Raw genomic sequence first — 18,132 nt, forward strand, 5'->3', positions numbered from 1 at the left:
TTGATATACAAAACAAAATTCATGTATAGAAGAAGAAGAAGTGAATCTGAACCCAATAGTTTGCAAAACAACAAGGAAGAAGAAACAGAAACAGATGGAGATGGAGTAGGAAAGATGTGGATTCGGATACATGTTGGGGGATTGGGAGGTACTGTGACGGAGGTGGACCTGCGTCGGATGTTCTCCGGCGGAGGAACCGTGGAGGGAGTGGACATCGTCAGAACCAAAGGTCGCATCTTTGCGTACGTCGACTTCCTCCCTTCCGACGACAAGTCCCTCTCCAAGCTCTTCACCACGGTTGCTCTCTTTCTCTTATTTTTTTGGTCAAATTTCTCGTAATTCTTTTTTTTTATTGGGTAAATTCCAATAAATTATCATGAAAATTGTATTGTAGTAATAAAATATTGTGTAAATTACAATACAAAATTACAGTACAATGGGTGCGCGTGGAAGGGAGGGAAGCTGAGGCTCCAAAAGGCTAAAGAAGATTATCTTGTTCGCTTGCAACGCGAATGGGATGAAGATGCTGCTCGACTAGCTGCTGCTGCTCCTCCTCCAGATGATGCACATGATATTAAACATTCACTATCACACTCAACCAAAACCAGCAGCAACAACACGAAGCAACTTCGGATTTTCTTCCCTGCACTAAGAACCGTAAGTGAAGAAGCACCACACACCTTCCTTCCTTCCTTCCTTCCTTCCTTTGTATTTATTTGTCTATTTTAAACCAACAACATCATCTCATTCGTTCCTTCGTCTATTCATTAATTTGTGTTCTTGTCCTACTGCGTACTTGTGTTTTTGCATAAATATAGGTGAAAGCTTTGCCCTTTACTGGAACTGGCAAACACAAATACAGCTTCCAGCGTCTTCAAACTCCTTCTCTCCCTGTCCATTTCTGCGACTGTGAAGAGCATTATGTCCCCGTCCCTTCTCAACCTACAACTACTAAACCTAGTCAAACTCAATCCGACAATTTATTATGTGATAATGGGATCGATGAGCAAGAGCTTAATATAATGACTAAGGTCATGGACAGGCTATTCCAAACTCAAAATGAAACAAATGTCGATCATGATGGTACTCATCAACAACCCCATCAACTGCATCTTGCTGCTACTACTCCCCCTGACGAAGACAACCTTATCATCAACGTTGTCTCCAGCAACCAGGAAAAAATGGAAAAACTATCAGAGTTTCAGGTATATTCCTTAATCTTGAATTTTCTCTGAGACTCAAGTTTGCTTCTGTGCTCATGCGCACAATGTCTACAGCTTTCTAGCATCATCAGATCTCTCTTTTTTCTATATCTGGTAACTAGGAATTTAAATCCACTGAAACACAAGCTCTGAAAGGAAAAAGATCATCACCAAGTGAAGCGCAGATAAATATTAATGAACCTCCTAAGAAAAAGAGGAAATCCCTTCCTAGTGATTACAACCATCAAAAGGAATTGGAGGCAGCTCTTTCTGGCAGCAAGAAGAATTTGCCAACCCAGTCAAAAGTTTCAGGAAAATTCTTTGGAGCACAACCAGATCAACCAGAATTAGGTCGGCAACAGGTTTCTTGGTCTCAGAAGTCTTCGTGGAGACAACTTGTTGGTCATAGGGGAAGCAGTTCATTCAGCGTTTCACATGTACTGACCGGCATTGCTCCTTCTGCTGACCAAGTTGAAACAAAATCTGGTAGTTCAGAAGTGTCCCTTTCTGATAGTGAAAACCAGGATTTGGAAAGCAATGGAAACTCGGAAGACCAGCCCAGTGAGATGGAACTGGTGGAACCTACCAAGTCAGTTGTAGTTTCAAATAAGTTGTTGGGTAGAGGTGCTTCTTCCACTGACCAAGTTGAACCAAAATCTGTTAGTTTAGAAGTGCCCCTTTCGGATAGTGAAAACCAGGATTTGGAAAGCAATGGAAACTCGGAAGACCTGCCCGGTGATATGGAACTGGTGGAACCTCAACTTACCAAGTCAATTGGAATTTCAAATGAGTTTTCAGGTAGACGTGCTTCTTCCACTGACCTGGTTGAACCAAAATCTGGTAGTCCAGAAGTGCCCCTTTCTGATAGTGAAAGCCAGGATCCAGAAAGCAATGAAAACTTGGAAGACCAGCCCAGTGATATGGAACTGGTGGAACCTCAACCTACCAAGTCAGTTGTAGTTTCAAACAAGTTGTCTGGTAGAGGTTCTTCATGGTGCCAGCAATCCTCATGGACACAGTTAGTTAATGATAATACTGACACTTCATTTAGCATAAAACAAATTGTGCCAGGTATCTCTTCTGAACAGCAGGTCCTTCCAAACCCCAAAGGTGCTGATCCTGTGAGCTCCACTGACGGCAAGCTTATGGAGATGGTAAAACAAGATAATGACAAGGGCAGGTCTTGTTTAGGAATTGGAAGAGAAGACAGTGTTTTACTAGGTAGTCTAGAAGATACTATAGTAGACAACGATGGTGCTTATGATCCAGATGTGGGGAAAATTTGTGATATAACACCAAAGCAAGCATCTGCGGCAAATATTGAGATAGGTGAAACTTGCTCATTTATGAGGACTGCTTCTTCGTTGAAGGAATGGGCGAAAATCAAGGTTGCTCTAAGTGGATCATTGAAAAAAAAGAATGCTGAGAATTAGGTGGCTGTTATTGAAGTAATAGAAGCTTTGCAACTGATGGCATCAAGTCCTGTTCTGAGATGGTACCTCTTTCGAACGTATATTAGCTTTGCCTTGGATCAGTCCCTGCAGAGTCCGAACCAGAGTTTGGACCTGCTTTTGCATCCGTCGCATCTGTCATTGTTACGGCTTTATTCTGCAAGTGATTTGGTTAACAGGGAATTATGCAATTTGTTAGGGACTTTGTATTTTTGTTTTTTTAGAAACTGTTTCAGTATATTGGTGCTCGATTCTGCCAACTTGCTTTTCAGTTAGAAATGGATATTGGGTTGCATTCGGATCAGACCTTCTGAAACTCCGGGGCGATCCAATCTCTTTTATCTCTTTGAGACTGAAAGCTGCAAAGAGGTCATGCTGGTATCGTATCTGATTTGAATTGAGTTTTCTGTTTTGAAAGCAAAATTTTAATTCCTAAGCCGAGCAATGCATTGTCGTCCTTAGCTTAGTTTCACAGCGTCATCCGCAGCTGCATTGCCCGGTATCAACACTGTTAACAGTTGTTTACAGAGTGGATTGCATTTACGACATTGATGCCCAAACGGTGGAAGTAAATGGAGTATGACATTCATCGATCGTTTTTCAATGTGAGGCCACAATTTAGCACGGAAACCCATAAACCTATCTTAGTAGTGGGCAAGGCATTGGTATAGGTCTTAGTAAGGAATGGACTAAAAAATATGGACGAGTAATTATAAATACATTGTATACCAATATAAAGGTATGTAAAAATGATTTGTAATGCTTATATACCTCATCTATCTCACATTTTGTAATTCATTCCCTACTAACTTAGCCTCAATCCCTTTTGAAAAGTTCTCACCCAAACATAGTCCAAAGGTTCGGCCAGAACAGACGTACCAACGATATACTGAGTTAAAATGAGGAATTTCATTTCATTTCATGTTTGGTGCTGGAATTGGAGTAGACAATGGAATACATTCAACGTATATTGAAGAAATAAAGGTAGTAATCCCTACCATGTTGGGCAGGGATAAGTCCTTTCATGATTTCAATTTTATTGCTTGAACATACCTTGACAAGTTATTCCATCAATTCTAATCCTAAGCACCTAGGAAAGCGATCTACATGAAACAGGTTAACCACCACTTGACATTCCAATCCAATAATATATTACCATATGGAAAAAAAACCTTGCATGTGCCAATGCATTATTGGATGGGGAACACCACATGACAGTGAACCCATAAGTCCACGTTAAAGAGTTACTCTACAGAGCTTGACTTGAGAATGTCAGCTATTTAAGAAATTGAGAGTTGTCCTACACTTCAATAAGAAAAAATGCTATCCCAATCTTTTTGAAAGAACATATTTTCATAAATATTTTTAAACATAAAAATTAGTATCTCTAAAATCAAATTGAGCATTTTACACTAAAATCCACAATTTAAAACACAACGAACAGATGTTCAGTGTCACAGTTGATGCTTACTATTGCATAATTCAATACACTCACTGAGTCCACTTGTAAACAAACATAACGGTGTTACAAGTTCTAACCCTCAATGGAAAAAGCATTTGCCTCCATCTCAACTCTCCATTACATGCATTGGAAATAATAGTTTCCAGTTAAATATGAAATCAAAATACAGATAATAACCTTGGCTATTGCCCTTAACAGAACTGAAGCTGCCACTCTTCTAAATTTCTTTGAGTTCCTGTTCAAATTGAAGCAATTTCTCACGAACAGGCTGCAAAAATAGCTTCAAATCCTGGCTAACACGTAACTTATCTTGATGTAGAAGATCCTTCTCTTCACTCAATTTCACCTCCATCTACATTTTACAATTAACCAAAACAACAACAAAAAAAGGACTGCAAATCATTAGTCGATGCTTTGTAGAGAAAATTAAGGGCTTATATAAATACAAGTTAAATATCAGAACCACATTGTGCGTTTTGACAATTCAATGAGTAGAGACATCTTATGGTTAACTGAAATATTCACAATGTCATCTAGCTGACTGCAGCAATGTTTTCATATTACTGACTAAAAACACATCAAGCCCCAATTTAAAGTAAACAACAGACAACTTAAACTACCTTTCGGTTTCCTCTTACATGACAAATGGAGTTTGGAATATGTAGGACCAACAATAACTTTCATATTGGGAGGGAGAGGGAGCCCCCCCCCCCCAAAAAAAAATACAATCAGAGATTATCCTTGCTTTCTGACTTATAGTAATCAGGTTTATAGGGACGGTAATCAGGTTTATAGGGACTAGGCGCACCTAGATCCTGACATGTATCCCTCAAAGTTAGGAAAACTAAAGATGGCAATGGATATTTTGTAATCCAGTAATTGCTTACTGCAGAGATTTTCCAGTGCAAGAAACAATGTTGGAAACTTTAACCCGATAAATCATTTGCTTCTAAAATGTTTTAGTCCTTGGGAAATCGAAAAATAATCCCCCAAAAGAATCAGCAAGACTGCAGAATCAAGGTTCAAGATTTTTCTCGAAAAAAATCCCTTCACAACAGTGGCAATTCAATGGGAAAGTCGAGCCTTCCTCAACTCGAAAAATCTTCCATAAAGCAAAAAATTCTGAGCTCATGAAGGACTCACCCATCCAAACTTATTATCCCCCAGTATCGACATCCATAAACCAAGTCCTAATCCTCTGCTGGATTACCCAAGGGAAACTCTACAACCTCACCTATCATCCGCTTTTTCCAAATCTATAAAAAATCATGTGCAAATTCTTTTTCATATCTCTATATCTTTCCATCGATCTTCGTAAAAAATAGATTGCCTCCATGTTTGAGCACCCTGGCATGAATCCGAATTGATTGTCTTGAGATCCATGTCTCTTGCCTCAGTCTAGTATGCTCAATTACTCTCTCCCAGAGCTTCAATGTATGACTCATTAACTTTATACTCCTATAGTTCATGCAATTTTGTAAGTCGTCCCTATTCTTGTAGATAGGCACCAAAGTGCTTTTTCACCACTCAATTTGACATTTTCTTCATTTTCAAAATCTTATTGAAAAGGTTTGTGAGCCATGCTATACCCATCTCTCCCAAGACATTCCACACTTTGATCAGTATATCATTTGGGCTCACTGTTTTTCTATGCTTCATCTTTTTCAAAGCTACCACCACTTTTTCTTTCCTAATTCGGCGGTAGGAGTCATTTCTACTCTTCTAAGTTACTCAACTCCCCCAAAGAAGTACTACTTTTGTGTCCTTCATTAACTAACACTACGAGAATATGCTAAGGTGATAATTCATAGTGTCACTACACAATAGTCAACAAAAGTCTAACACTTCCCCTAGGGGCATTTTGGTCATTTCAAACTTTTAGGTGCGTTTGTTGCACTGGACTATCTCTGACTGAACTAAGTTGGATTGGCTTAGAACAAACTACGCTGGACTAACTAAGTGATGCGTTTGATGTAGTATCGAACTATAAACAGGATAATAAAAGTAATTATTTTCTTCTTTTTCTTCCTGTTCTATAACCCTCTCCCTCTCCCTTTCCCTCTCTATCTGCCATCTCCCTCTCCCTCTCCCTCTTTTTCCGCCAAACCCCATCTCCCTGTTCTCACAAATCAAAAACATAAATCCCAATTTCACATGTTTCTCACATATCACAAAACACAAATATCAAATTTCACAATTGAAATCAAAATCGTAGCTAGGTCTGTCGTAATCGCGACGGTGAAGCTTCCGAATTTACAGTGTCGGCAACGCTCAGCTTCTTTCCCACCACCTACGAAAACCCCAAATGGTACTTGGGCATTTGGTACGCTCTAATTCCGATCCCAACTAGAGTCTGGGTCGCGCACAAACGCAAAGATCAACGTCGAGCTTCTGATGGTGGTCTGGTGGTTGCAGTCGAGCAAGACAAGGAGAGAGGGAGAGTGGTGATTGTCTGATGGTGTTATCTCGCCAGAGAGAGGACAGAGAACAAAGAGGGGAAGCTAGCAAGAGAGGCAGAGACTAAGCCACGATCTTAGCTAGTCCCATGTTTTAAGGGCCTCTTGCTAAGAACCTCTAGCGAAACCCTTAGTCTGGGCTAGTCCCGGCTAATCTCATTAACGTTTGTCCCGCATGATACCAAACACGGGACTAGACGAATAGTTAGTCCAATCTAGTCCAGTGAGAGTTAGTGAGAGCAAACAAACGCCCCCTAAGAGATTAAAATATTATAATTTCGGGGACGGTTCATAATAGTGACGTTTGTGGTGGCGGCAACAGTGGTGGTGGTAACGGCAGTGGTGATGTAATGTTAGTGGTTGGAAGTGACAGCCACTTTGTTCTCTAGTGGAGAAAATATATGTAGAAGGATAAAGAATGTCATTTTTAAAATGAGGTCATTTTTAAAATGAGGGCCTTACATGAATTAAAAATATTCATTAAAGGCTTAGCTCTGCTTTTTATAAAAGCAGCTTTTAAAATCAACTCGCGGGCTGCTTTTATAAGTTGTTGTCTGGAGGTCATGAGTAATGACTTTAAATATAAGCAGGATATTTATTTTTACCAACACTTTTTTATTGTTTAACTTTAAAGTGAAGCAGGTTTTGGTGAACAAAAAGGCAATGCCAAACGGAGTCATTTGGATGAAAAGAAAAAATGAATCTTAGATGATCACACGGGGCAGGGGAGGAGGACTTCTAGTGTATGGTAGCTTTTTAGTCATTTTTTGAGCATCTATTTCAATTGTTTAACTTGCTTTTAAGGGTGTAAGTCTTCCATCCACTTCGTCTGATAGGAAGTCATCTGTTAGAGAGTCTGTAGATTGTACTTCAAGAGTGGACTCCTTGACCATCAATATTAACACATGAATTTGTGATTTAATAGAAACATGAAATATTTGTTAAATTTGTACCATCCACACATAATTGCATGATGAGATCGACACGGCACATAAAAAGACTGGTAAAGCAAAACCATATTAAATAAAAACATTAAGTCTCTATTGTCTATCATATTTTCCACATTTACTTTTTTGTAGAATTGAACATGATTATCATATACCTGCAAGTCATCTAGCTCCCCAAACGAGAACTCTGGGATATCTATCTGGCCCTTGATCATCTTTTTCTCCTCCTCAATTACCCACTCCCCTGATTTCATGACAATACAGATTAAACATATCGAAATAGGAATAGAAACAATTCTAGAATGCAGAAAATTATTACCTTTGACTTTCAAGGTTAGTTCATAGGTGTAGCCAACACGTTTCTTGTTTCGCACCGTCACCAAGAATGCCTGATCATTCACTAATGGCCGCAATGAGTCTATTACCGTATCACCAAATCAACAAGAAAACAACCCTATTCACAACTAAAGAAGAACAGATTCAAAGACAGATGTAATATGATTGAGGCTTGGGCATTACACAATGGAACCTAAAAGTTGCTCCTCTATGAGCATGATTAGGGTTTTGGCGATTTTTCTACGACAAATTTACACACTTGGTGTGGATGAAGTTGAAACTTCACTAATTAAGGAGCTAAGTAAACTATTCAACAAAACGTCTGTGGGAGAGAAGATATGGGGGCATTCATCAGCAAAGAGATGACATTTGTATAAAGCTTGAATTGGACTACAGTCATACGACAAGGGGAAAGAGTATGACGAGACACACTACTTCATCCTAGCTCTTATATTTTGAAAATTAGATGAGGTCATGGGTCAGTTAAGAAAAGTTTGGTCCATTCATTCCACATTGTTTTATTCATTAAGTTTGAATTTTTCCTACACTAAAGTATCACAACAATCAATCAACCTTCTCAAATATGGAAGCGAGAAAACATTGGGCAACAAAAAGATTAAGAACTCACATCTCCTACACATTTAGAGACATGTGATATTTCTGCTATACCACCTGAGAACTCCAAGGAACCCACCGATGCAATCAACTCCTGCAATAAAGAGAGGGATGCAAAAAGGAAACTATAGACCGCAATCGCCGGAGAAATATGGGATTGTACAATCGGCAGGGAAAGAAGAGAACAAACCTTCATTCTATCGGTTGCCCATTTATTCACATTCTTCTCCTCCCAAGTTCCAGCCTGGACAAATCAGTCCCAATCACTCAATCTTCACCCAAATCATATCGTATTAATCTATATACTTAGAAGAAAAAAAATACTAGAAATTTTTGTACCCGATTCCAGAGAGAACCGAGGTTGGAAGGGTGGGACTGGGCGGAGATAATGTCCTGAGGTGAGAGCTTTCGAGGAACTGGCAGAGGCGCCGCATCCTCCGTCACTTGCCTCACCCAATAGGTGTACGACGCTCCCTGCTGCTCTTCTTCTTTCCTGTTCTCCGACGAACACGGCGGCGACAATGCTCCTTCGCCCTCCATCCTATCCTTCCTTGTTATTATTCTTAATCTTATTCTACTAGGAAATTAATTTTATTAATCAGAGGGCGGAGGGCAAAGGGCAGAGACTCAGAGTGGTGGAGGTAGGAAGGAGCGGCGGCCGACGACAACAGGGATAGGAAGCTCTTAATTGGGGTTGGGGTTTAGGGTGAAACTGAAACACAAACACTACATTTATATACCAGTTATACGCCCACACGCTATATTAGTCTATTATCTCTATCAAGGAAGAAAATATCGGTAATATCGGAAATATCGGTAGTCCGAAAATACGGAAATATCGATGGAAATATCAGGATAATATCGATATCGATAAAAATTACATGGAAACCACGGAAATTGTAAGAAAAACTTGGAAATTTTTAATGAAACTTTGCAAAATGTTTATTTAGTCAATTATCTATTAGTAAATATGTAGTAATTAAAAGGAAATGCATTGCAGGATGGATTTAACTGATTTAAGTTGATTATATAGCGAGCTGGCAAACATTGTGAGTGTAGAAAATATGTAGTAATTAATGAAAGAAGTTTAAACACACCATAATCATTTATATATAATTAATTAGTACAATATTGGGAGGTTTTATTTAGGATATTAAAAAAAAAAGGAATTGAATAAAATGATGAAGAATAATGTGCCGAATTTGACACTTTAAATTTTTTACACATAAGCATGCGTCTAGGCGTTGAAGTTCCAAATTATAGTATATCAATTAACGATTGAAAATCAATAGGTTGAATAAGACTAAACTTTAATTTGGATGCCGATTATGTTTTTTCAAGTTTATATAAAGTAAAAGAATTGAATTTTGGAAGCCAAGAATGTGTCAATTGTTTTATAATTCGTCCGGTCAAACCACGGCGAGTTGGCCGGCGTACAAGGTATCAATCTCTTCGTCTCGTCGAGTAGTACAACTTTCCTTTTTGTTTCACTCAATTTCGTTGAGTATTGAAAAAATTATACTCATTTGAATCTTACCCAGTTTTCGGCGACCGCAGTGACTTTCGAGGCATTTTCCAGCCAAACCACGATGAGTCAAACGTCGTGTGAGGTACCATTCTCTTCGTCTCTTCGAGGGCTACAACTTTCGTTTTTGTCTTGCTTGATTTCGTTGAGTTTTGACAAAGTTATGGCCGTTTAACGTGGGTGTAAATTTTCGGCCGAAATTCTGATTTTCTCTCCCATTGGGATAGTCCCACATCGCCCATGCGAGGGCAGTGAGCAATCATGAAGTCCTATAAAACCCACAAGCATAGCTTGTTCGGCCTTTGGGCTATGATCAAGTGAAGTATGTGTTGAGTTTTCTCAACATATTTAAGTATTTTTTAGTATTTTGTCGCGATATTATCGATAATTTCGAAAATATCGTGATATTATCGATAATATCGTGATATTTTAACAAAGTCGTTTGGATAGTTAAAAAAATATTGAACTTCCAAACAAACGATAATATCGACGAAATATCGCCGATATTATCGATTTTTTCTTCCATGATCTCTATTAATCTCTATTAATTAATGAAATATTATTTGTTAATCAAAAGAAGATAAAAAGATTATTAATTTCATAAGTCTAAATTTTACTGTTTTTTATTGAAGCATCATCTATATGTGATGTTAAAATACATCAATATTTAAAAAAAATCAAAAAACAAAAATCTCTCACTCCCCATTCTCTCTCCCTCACTCCTCATTTTCTAAAAAAATATGTCCATACTTATAAAATATATAAACAAATGCTAGTTTGTTATAAAAATATTTATATCACTTCTCGTTTCTTTTTCTTTCCTTTTCGATTTCTACTCAATTGATCGATAAAAACACAACTATATTATTTTAAAAATAATTTCTGTTTTCTTTAAGCTTTCTTTTAATTTCGTTAATGATTAATTAAAACTCGGACAACCAAAGACTCTTCGTGATCTTTCCATTTGATTCCCCCGAGTTGGTTCTTTCAATTCAAGTTTCGTCTATCCATTTTAACATCATCTCCAATAACAGAATGTAAATTAGGTTTATGCACAAATAGTTTTTGAAATTGACTCATATCATTAATATGGTCTATAAAATTAAAAGGGAGTATTTTTGTTCACTATCATTTAGTGTGATGTATGTTCATCATCCTATTAATTACCGTTAGATGAGTTTGAATTTCGAGATTCATGTAGTGAATAAGCACAAATCTCAAAATTCAAACTCATCTAACGATAATAAATAGAGTTGTGAGCATACACCACACTAAATGGTGATGAGTAAAAATGCACTCAAATTAAAAATCAATAAATGTAGTTCTACAATAAATATCTCAAATCATGGTGATCCTTCCGTCATAGTTTTGTCAAAAAATTTGTTATGTGATGATACGACACATAAATGGACCCACAAGTTTAACTAAATAAAAAAAATTAGAAATAACTCTAATAATTTAATTATTAATTTAAAAAGTTGTGAATCCAGAAACTCGGTCCCGCAATCACTTCTGATCCCAACCCATACTTCTCTACCTCCATTCTATGGTAGCCTTAACCGTCTCTTATGTATAAAAAATTCTCAAGACATCCATTTTTACACCCTTCATCGAATTGGATCAGGAATGAGACCACCTTTGGTGAAGCCTTGGATTGGTAACGACTTTTTTGAACCCACCGTCAACATTTGGGTGATCGACAACCTCACAAATTTAATCTTAGAGAGCTTGTTAGGCGCTACCCCGTTGATCTTGGTGATGCGGATGATGCCAAGCTCTACCTTGAGATAATATCACTATGCAAAAAGGTGTTTTGCCAATTTTTTTTAATTAATTATTAAATCACATCACCTCATAATAGAATTTTGAGATAATTGTAACGGAATGATCACATTGATTTGCGACACTTATTTTCAAGGACCATCTTGATCGTGTAGGTCAATTTTAGAGATCATTTGTTCTAAAAACTCTTACATCTTGTGGGCCCTGTTTATGTGGCAAATCAGCACATAACATAAGTTTTGACAAAATTGTGACGGAAAACCACATTGATTTGTGACACCTATTTTTCAGTTACTACATTGATCAAATTTCATGAACTATCTTGATAATGTGAGTTAATTTCAAAGACCATTTGTGATATAAACCCTATAAATTATTCACTTTCGCTAAAAAAAATGTAGGGAATTATTATACCCGTCCACATTTCTTATTTTTCATTCACATCATAGTGTTCCAAAATGACCTTTCCTTTACTAAATGAAAAAATGAGATTTTTTTTTTGTCAAGAAAAATAAAATATTTAATACAGACAAACTAAAATTGACAAATTATCTGTTCTTGGATATCGACATCCCCTAAACAGTAAAAACCACAACTGTCCCCCAAAATCACAAGTTCACCCACCGCTACCTAGAACACCTGTTAGTATATCCCAGCAACCTAGGATCAACCTTGACTTGCAGCAATGGAGGTTATAGAGAGAAGGAGATAAAAGTTGAAAAGTATTTGTTTATTCATTTCTGAATATGATCGTTGCCTCCACAATAGTAAAGGTATGGAAAGAGATCATCTTTGGATCTCTTCCACCAAGGCCACCGGATCAAGTAATTTGGGCCCCTTAAATTTGATTCAAAGCTAAAAACAGGAGCCCATTAAAAGTTATAATAACTTTAACCGTTTGATCAAATTTCTAAGGTCCAAATCACTTGATTCGATGACCTTGATGGAAGAGATCCGGAGAGGATCTCTTTCCGATCTAACAAACTTGCTAGCTCATAAAGTGTGTGAATGCTACCTAAACACAATAAGACCCCACAACTTTGTCAAAAACCTATTAAAATAACTTCCCACAACTTATATGTATTACAATAAGACCCCTCATATTCCCTTACATTTGGACCCTTCATTACAACTTCATCATATTTATTGTGATCAAGGCATTAACATTTGGACCCTTCATTACAACTTCATCATATTTATTGTGATCAAGGCAATCACACTAGCTAGATCATAACAACAACACCCCAATCTCAACCGCTGCAAGACCAGTACAACACCACCCCAATCACATTTTCATTTTGTCTATTGGAGATGCTCTAGAGTGATGCTAAACCAACCCAACTGACTATACAATTTGAAATTTTGAGGATGCTAGTTTGGATGAGTGATTTCAAATACCACATAAATTAGAATAAGTAGTAAATGCTTAAACACAATCACTTAAATTACTAGATGTAACTTTTGCAAAAAGCTTTTGTTAGGAGAACGTTGAAACTACTATTAAATTATGAAGTGTTTCTTTTTTAATACAATATTATATTTACACTAAAGGGGTGAATGAATAAATTGATTGCAAATTCACTATTTTCAAAATTTGAATCTAAAACTTTTCACTTACAAATAAAGAAAAATACCATTAAATCGGAGTACTAAGTGTCATTATGAAGTGTTTTGACACATCCCGACCCGAAATATATGAATCGAATTGTGTTGGCCGACATTGGAAGGTGACGAAGCCATAAAGTGTAGTGATGTGGATAATGCGAATAAATTTAAACCTTAAAGTGCCTAAATACATGAGTGCGTCGTGAGCGGAAATGAACCCATTTCACACGTGATGTCAGAGCATAAGTAAAGTACAGTAAGATAGGATAAGGATTATACCCTCAAAGATAGCCACATATACTGAGATTTGCCAAGAATCTTCATCAATACAAAAGTTCAGTAGCTAAAACCTAGAGGGGCGAAAAAACAAGGGTGAGTGGGCCTGAAAATAAAGTTTTAATAAAAACCTTTGAAAACGTTATAACCCCTCGCCGTAAAACATGTATAGTTTTCAAAATATACATACTACCTATAGTATGAAAATACTTACCGTAGCCTGCAAGACATCCTAAAATCACAAAATCTCAACAGTAATATAAGTAAAATCAGGTGCTCAACAACCTATGCTAGCACACCAGTCGAAGTCTCCTAATGCGACCTATACAACTGCACATATTGCTAATCAATATATGCTAGCACATGAGTTGGAGTCGCCTAATGCGACTTGTACGACAAGACTGGGTGTAATCATAATATACGCTCTGGTGCTACGATCACGTGAAGACTGGCGATAATCGCGATCACCTATGAGTTGGAGTCGCCTAATGCGACATGTACGACAAGACTGACACCTACTTGGATCCAAGGCGAGCATGCGGTGTGAAGGTGAACATACATGTGAAGGACTGGCTCTGGCTCAAGGCAAGCACTAACACCGGGGTGCAGCAATGATGAGTAAACTACATGAATATAAGCATGCCACAGTGATAAGATAGTTATAATCAACATACTAACATTCATAGCCGTAGATATAATTATGGCATCAAAGATTATAAGCATACATGTGCATCCCGTATGATGTAGTATATTTCATAAATTCTGTCATTTTTCTAATTTTTATAAACTTTAGTCAAATTCAGGCGTACGTAAGGAATTCTTTTTCAAATGCATAAATGGAAACTATCAATCATACACACACACACACACACACACACACACACACACACACACACTATAAAAAGGAAAAGACCCATTCACATGTAGTATACGCTTACAACTCCCTAGCACAAATATCGAGGCATCACAAATGCTCGGCGCCTAGAACAAATATTAAATCACGTCTCATAATTCTTATCGATAGAACACGTAACTTACATAAAACACATCTTTAAGGATGTTATAGAATGATTTGAAACCCATTGACCAAAAGTTAATCGTCGGTCGAAGGTCGACGGTAGGGTCCACAACCCTACGTAAATTGATCCATAAGATCCGCACATCAGATTTCTAATCCGTAACTTTCCAAGAGTTTCAATAAGCTTCTAGAACAACATCCTAAAGTTTCAGAACAATCCAACGGTCGGATATCCGCCAATCTCTAAAATTAAGTGGTGGCGAACGTTTAGATTTACAAACTTAAAAAACTCATCCGGGAAGATCCGTACGTCAGATTCATGATCCTTCATTCCTAATATCCTTATATATTATGTACAATTACGTATTAAAGTTTGGTAATGATCCAATGGTCGGATCATCGAATCATATGGTAACCAAGTGGCAACCCTTAACGGAAATATAACCAAACAACATAATTTCTCCAATCAGATGTCTAAAATGGAAACGGGGCATCCAAATTAACCTATGAAGGTCAGGTGGGGTCTTGGCCCACGTACCGGCCCGACTCACAAAAAAATTCAACTATTTCTAAAAATTCTCAAATTTTACAGAAATGAAAATCTCAATGAGTAGGGCAAGTTTCATACCTATGGCCAAGTCCAATTTGGCCGGAAAAGGCCCCAATTTGGCTCACACCCATCTGAAACCCTAGAATGGGAGAGTTTCGATTTGACTTCCTTGGTGTTCCAACGCCCCTACAACTGGTTGGGTCTTATTCCTGGGTTAAAAGTGAGTTGATTAAGGGTGGTGATGGGTGGTGTAACTCGCCGGAATGGTGGAATCACCGTCGAGCACCTCTGGTGCACCGGTGGAGTTCCTCACGATTTTGGACCTAAAAACCCTCAAATTTGGGTGGAGATGGTATATGGGAAGTTGTGGAAGAGGTTGCAGGTGTTGGATGGTGGTGATTCAATGGAAATGGCGGAATTCGTCGGATTTGGAATTGGGTCGAAACTGGTTTGGCATGGGTGTATGGTCGACGTGAATAGATGGGAGCTTTTTCTCCCTTCTCTGATTGGTCCTTAGTTCCTTTAATTTGATTGGTCACTTGTCCTTGTAGCTGATTGGTCCCCTTATTTTTTGCCTAAATCTGACTGGGCTTCTTCCTGTAAGAGTTTAATTAACTTAAAAACTATAGTTTAGTAAAACAACTTTAAATGTCCATAACTATACTATTATAATCTGAACTCGCAAACGGCTTTCGCCTATGCGCTCGTGGTTTCAAGATCTATTCCTAAATGTTACTTGTGACCTCAAAAGGTCAACGAATTTTAAAGGTTAATTACGAAAATTCAAACCCAATAATCATTTGATTTAACTCCTCAAATTAATGGTATTAAAATTAACTAATAAAAATAACGTAAACGTTAAATACAAATTTAAATAACAAGATACATAATGAATAGTGAAATTCTAGGGACGGGATTTCACAAAGACGGTCAACGAAAGTCAACAATATCGCCTCTAGGGGATTTTCGTCAATTCACACTTCTAAAATTTATAAAGTCGTAAAATTAAGAACGAGTTGTCACATGTTTCCTTAAAAGTACATCCTAACGAAGCGCCTAGTTGGTGTTTCCTTAAAAATAATACACATAAGCACATACTAGGCTAGTTTATTATCACTTTCAGATATGCTATGTGAAAAAATTGCATTGAAGGAAACCAGTTAAGCATTGGTAAACTTTATATTTAAAGTTAGGTGAGAATAAAGTCATATTACATAAATTTCAATTAAAAAAAGTGTGATGAATTCAACTGTGTATAAGGGGTTTAATGGTAGACATGAGGATGGAAAATAATACATTTATTAGGAGTGTGTTTCAGAAGGATTGGATCGGAAGCAGTGATTTCAATTTTCGTTCCACAATTTACGAAGAAAGATGCTAGACTCATTTCACAATCCTATTTTCCCACCCCACTCAAAAGGTGAAAAATAAAAACACTCTTTTCTCACTTACTGATATTCCTAAACCATCTCTTACTAAGAAAACTAGCCACCACCACACATCCACCCACTTGACAACAAGCAACCCTATTCTCACCATCAGCCAACTCTGCCTCTAATTTAATCAAGACTATGAGGATGAGCAACATCCTCGGTCGACCTCGTAGTTGCTCTCTGCAATTACAACTTAAGTAGATGACTAATCGTAGAAGAGGGGTATCAAAACCACGTCAATTAGATGAACTGAGCACAGTTCCACACAGATTGCCGCAACCATATATGGGTATGAGAGAAAAATAAAAAGAGTAAGGTTTCTTAAGGTAATTGTAATGGGTCTAGGGTGTTTGATAAAGATTTCGAATGGATGGGAAGGAATTGACATAAGAGATGAGGAAAACGGTGGTTTCAACTTGGTTGGTGCTGTGTGAGGTGGTTTCAACTTGCTGGGCTCATGTTTTTGTTCCTTCTATTTTCAGAATTTAATACAAAAACAAAAGAGTAAAATAGTTAAAGATGGCCTTATAAGTCATTTTGCAAAAGGTTAGAGTTGTCATTAAAAGTATCATTAAAAAGTGGGTGGAGAAATAGTGTTGGTGGGTGGGTATATCATCTCCCTTTATGAATTAGATGAAATTGATCATAATTTTCAAATTTGGAATTATCGGCATATTCAAATTTTTTTGAATCAAAATAAACTTAAAAATTTTAGAACATAAATAAGACATTCATAAATATTTTATACGCTTTTTATAATATTCTCAAACTTTTTCGTACATGCAATGTATTGTTTTTTTCTTAATATTTGGGATATGGTTATGTATAAATTCAATTAATTTTGCAGTATACTTGTATGCTTATCATTTTTAATATATAAATGTATGTTCAACACACCTGCAGCAGCCTCATGTGCTGCTAGGCCCGCATGAATCCCTAGGCCCAAACTTGCAACAAGACCGCAGCTAGCTATGCAGTGGACTTGGTTGCTCTGTAGTCGTGACCCTGAGCCTATAAAGTTAGCAGTGGTGTTGCAGTGCCGCGTACCACGCTAGCTAGCCATTATGTGTCGGGGTGCGATTTTTCGACCCAACGCTATTTTTGGCATCCCCTGTTTCTTAACTACACCTAAATATTTTGGGATATCCTTGGTTAAATTCATACTAGGCTATATTTTCATAATGGGTAAGTCCTAGTTTATTACTCTCAAGTTTCGTTGTTTTCAACATTTGGTACAAGAAATTTTTTCGTCTCAGAGTCATACCTAAATTGTTAATTTTATGACAGTCTCATACATCCATTAGTCTGACTGATAAGTCTCCCGTTAACTGAGAACGTGGCACCCATGTGGACAATGACTAGGCGCCATGTGGAAATTAAAAATTCAAAAAAAAAAAAATTTATGGATACAATTTTTTTTTTGTCTTTTAGCTCCACTTCCTTATCCCTCCATTCTCTTCTCTGCACCAACCCA

General features: G+C 37.4%; 2 protein-coding genes across 2 annotated transcripts; one reads left to right on the forward strand and one right to left on the reverse strand.

The window, feature by feature from the left end:
- The first annotated feature begins 21 nt into the window (after nucleotides 1–21).
- On the forward strand, nucleotides 22–3,054 carry LOC103443527 (protein REPRESSOR OF SILENCING 3). The gene is made up of 4 exons (XM_008382400.4): nucleotides 22–297; nucleotides 433–657; nucleotides 819–1,205; nucleotides 1,325–3,054. The coding sequence occupies exons 1-4, from the start codon at nucleotides 22–24 to the stop codon at nucleotides 2,633–2,635; spliced, it is 2,199 nt and encodes a 732-aa protein (XP_008380622.1). The 3' UTR covers nucleotides 2,636–3,054.
- Nucleotides 3,055–4,100: 1,046 nt separating this feature from the next.
- On the reverse strand, nucleotides 4,101–9,233 carry LOC103443528 (uncharacterized). Its single transcript, XM_008382401.4, has 6 exons — nucleotides 8,809–9,233; nucleotides 8,660–8,713; nucleotides 8,483–8,563; nucleotides 7,838–7,907; nucleotides 7,674–7,762; nucleotides 4,101–4,467 (listed from the first exon to the last, which is right to left on the reverse strand). Exons 1-6 carry the CDS (start codon nucleotides 9,007–9,009, stop codon nucleotides 4,333–4,335), a joined length of 630 nt encoding a protein of 209 aa, XP_008380623.1. The 5' UTR covers nucleotides 9,010–9,233; the 3' UTR covers nucleotides 4,101–4,332.
- Between the last annotated feature and the right edge of the window lie 8,899 nt (nucleotides 9,234–18,132).

The sequence above is a fragment of the Malus domestica genome, chromosome 04 (assembly GCF_042453785.1).
Source record: "Malus domestica chromosome 04, GDT2T_hap1".
Classification (NCBI taxonomy): Eukaryota; Viridiplantae; Streptophyta; class Magnoliopsida; order Rosales; family Rosaceae; genus Malus; species Malus domestica.

What these genes read in the sequence shown, in the direction of transcription:
- LOC103443527 (XM_008382400.4), top strand. Translation starts at nt 22, where the DNA reads ATGTATAGAAGAAGAAGAAGTGAATCTGAACCCAATAGTTTGCAAAAC. An exon ending in TCTTCCCTGCACTAAGAACC is followed by an intron (nt 658 to 818) that starts GTAAGTGAAGAA and finishes GCATAAATATAG; the next exon opens with GTGAAAGCTTTGCCCTTTAC. An exon ending in AAAAACTATCAGAGTTTCAG is followed by an intron (nt 1,206 to 1,324) that starts GTATATTCCTTA and finishes TCTGGTAACTAG; the next exon opens with GAATTTAAATCCACTGAAAC.
- LOC103443528 (XM_008382401.4), bottom strand. Translation starts at nt 9,009, where the DNA reads ATGGAGGGCGAAGGAGCATTGTCGCCGCCGTGTTCGTCGGAGAACAGG. An exon ending in GGGCAACCGATAGAATGAAG is followed by an intron (nt 8,564 to 8,659) that starts GTTTGTTCTCTT and finishes TCTTTATTGCAG; the next exon opens with GAGTTGATTGCATCGGTGGG. An exon ending in GGGAGCTAGATGACTTGCAG is followed by an intron (nt 4,468 to 7,673) that starts GTATATGATAAT and finishes TGTAAAATGTAG; the next exon opens with ATGGAGGTGAAATTGAGTGA.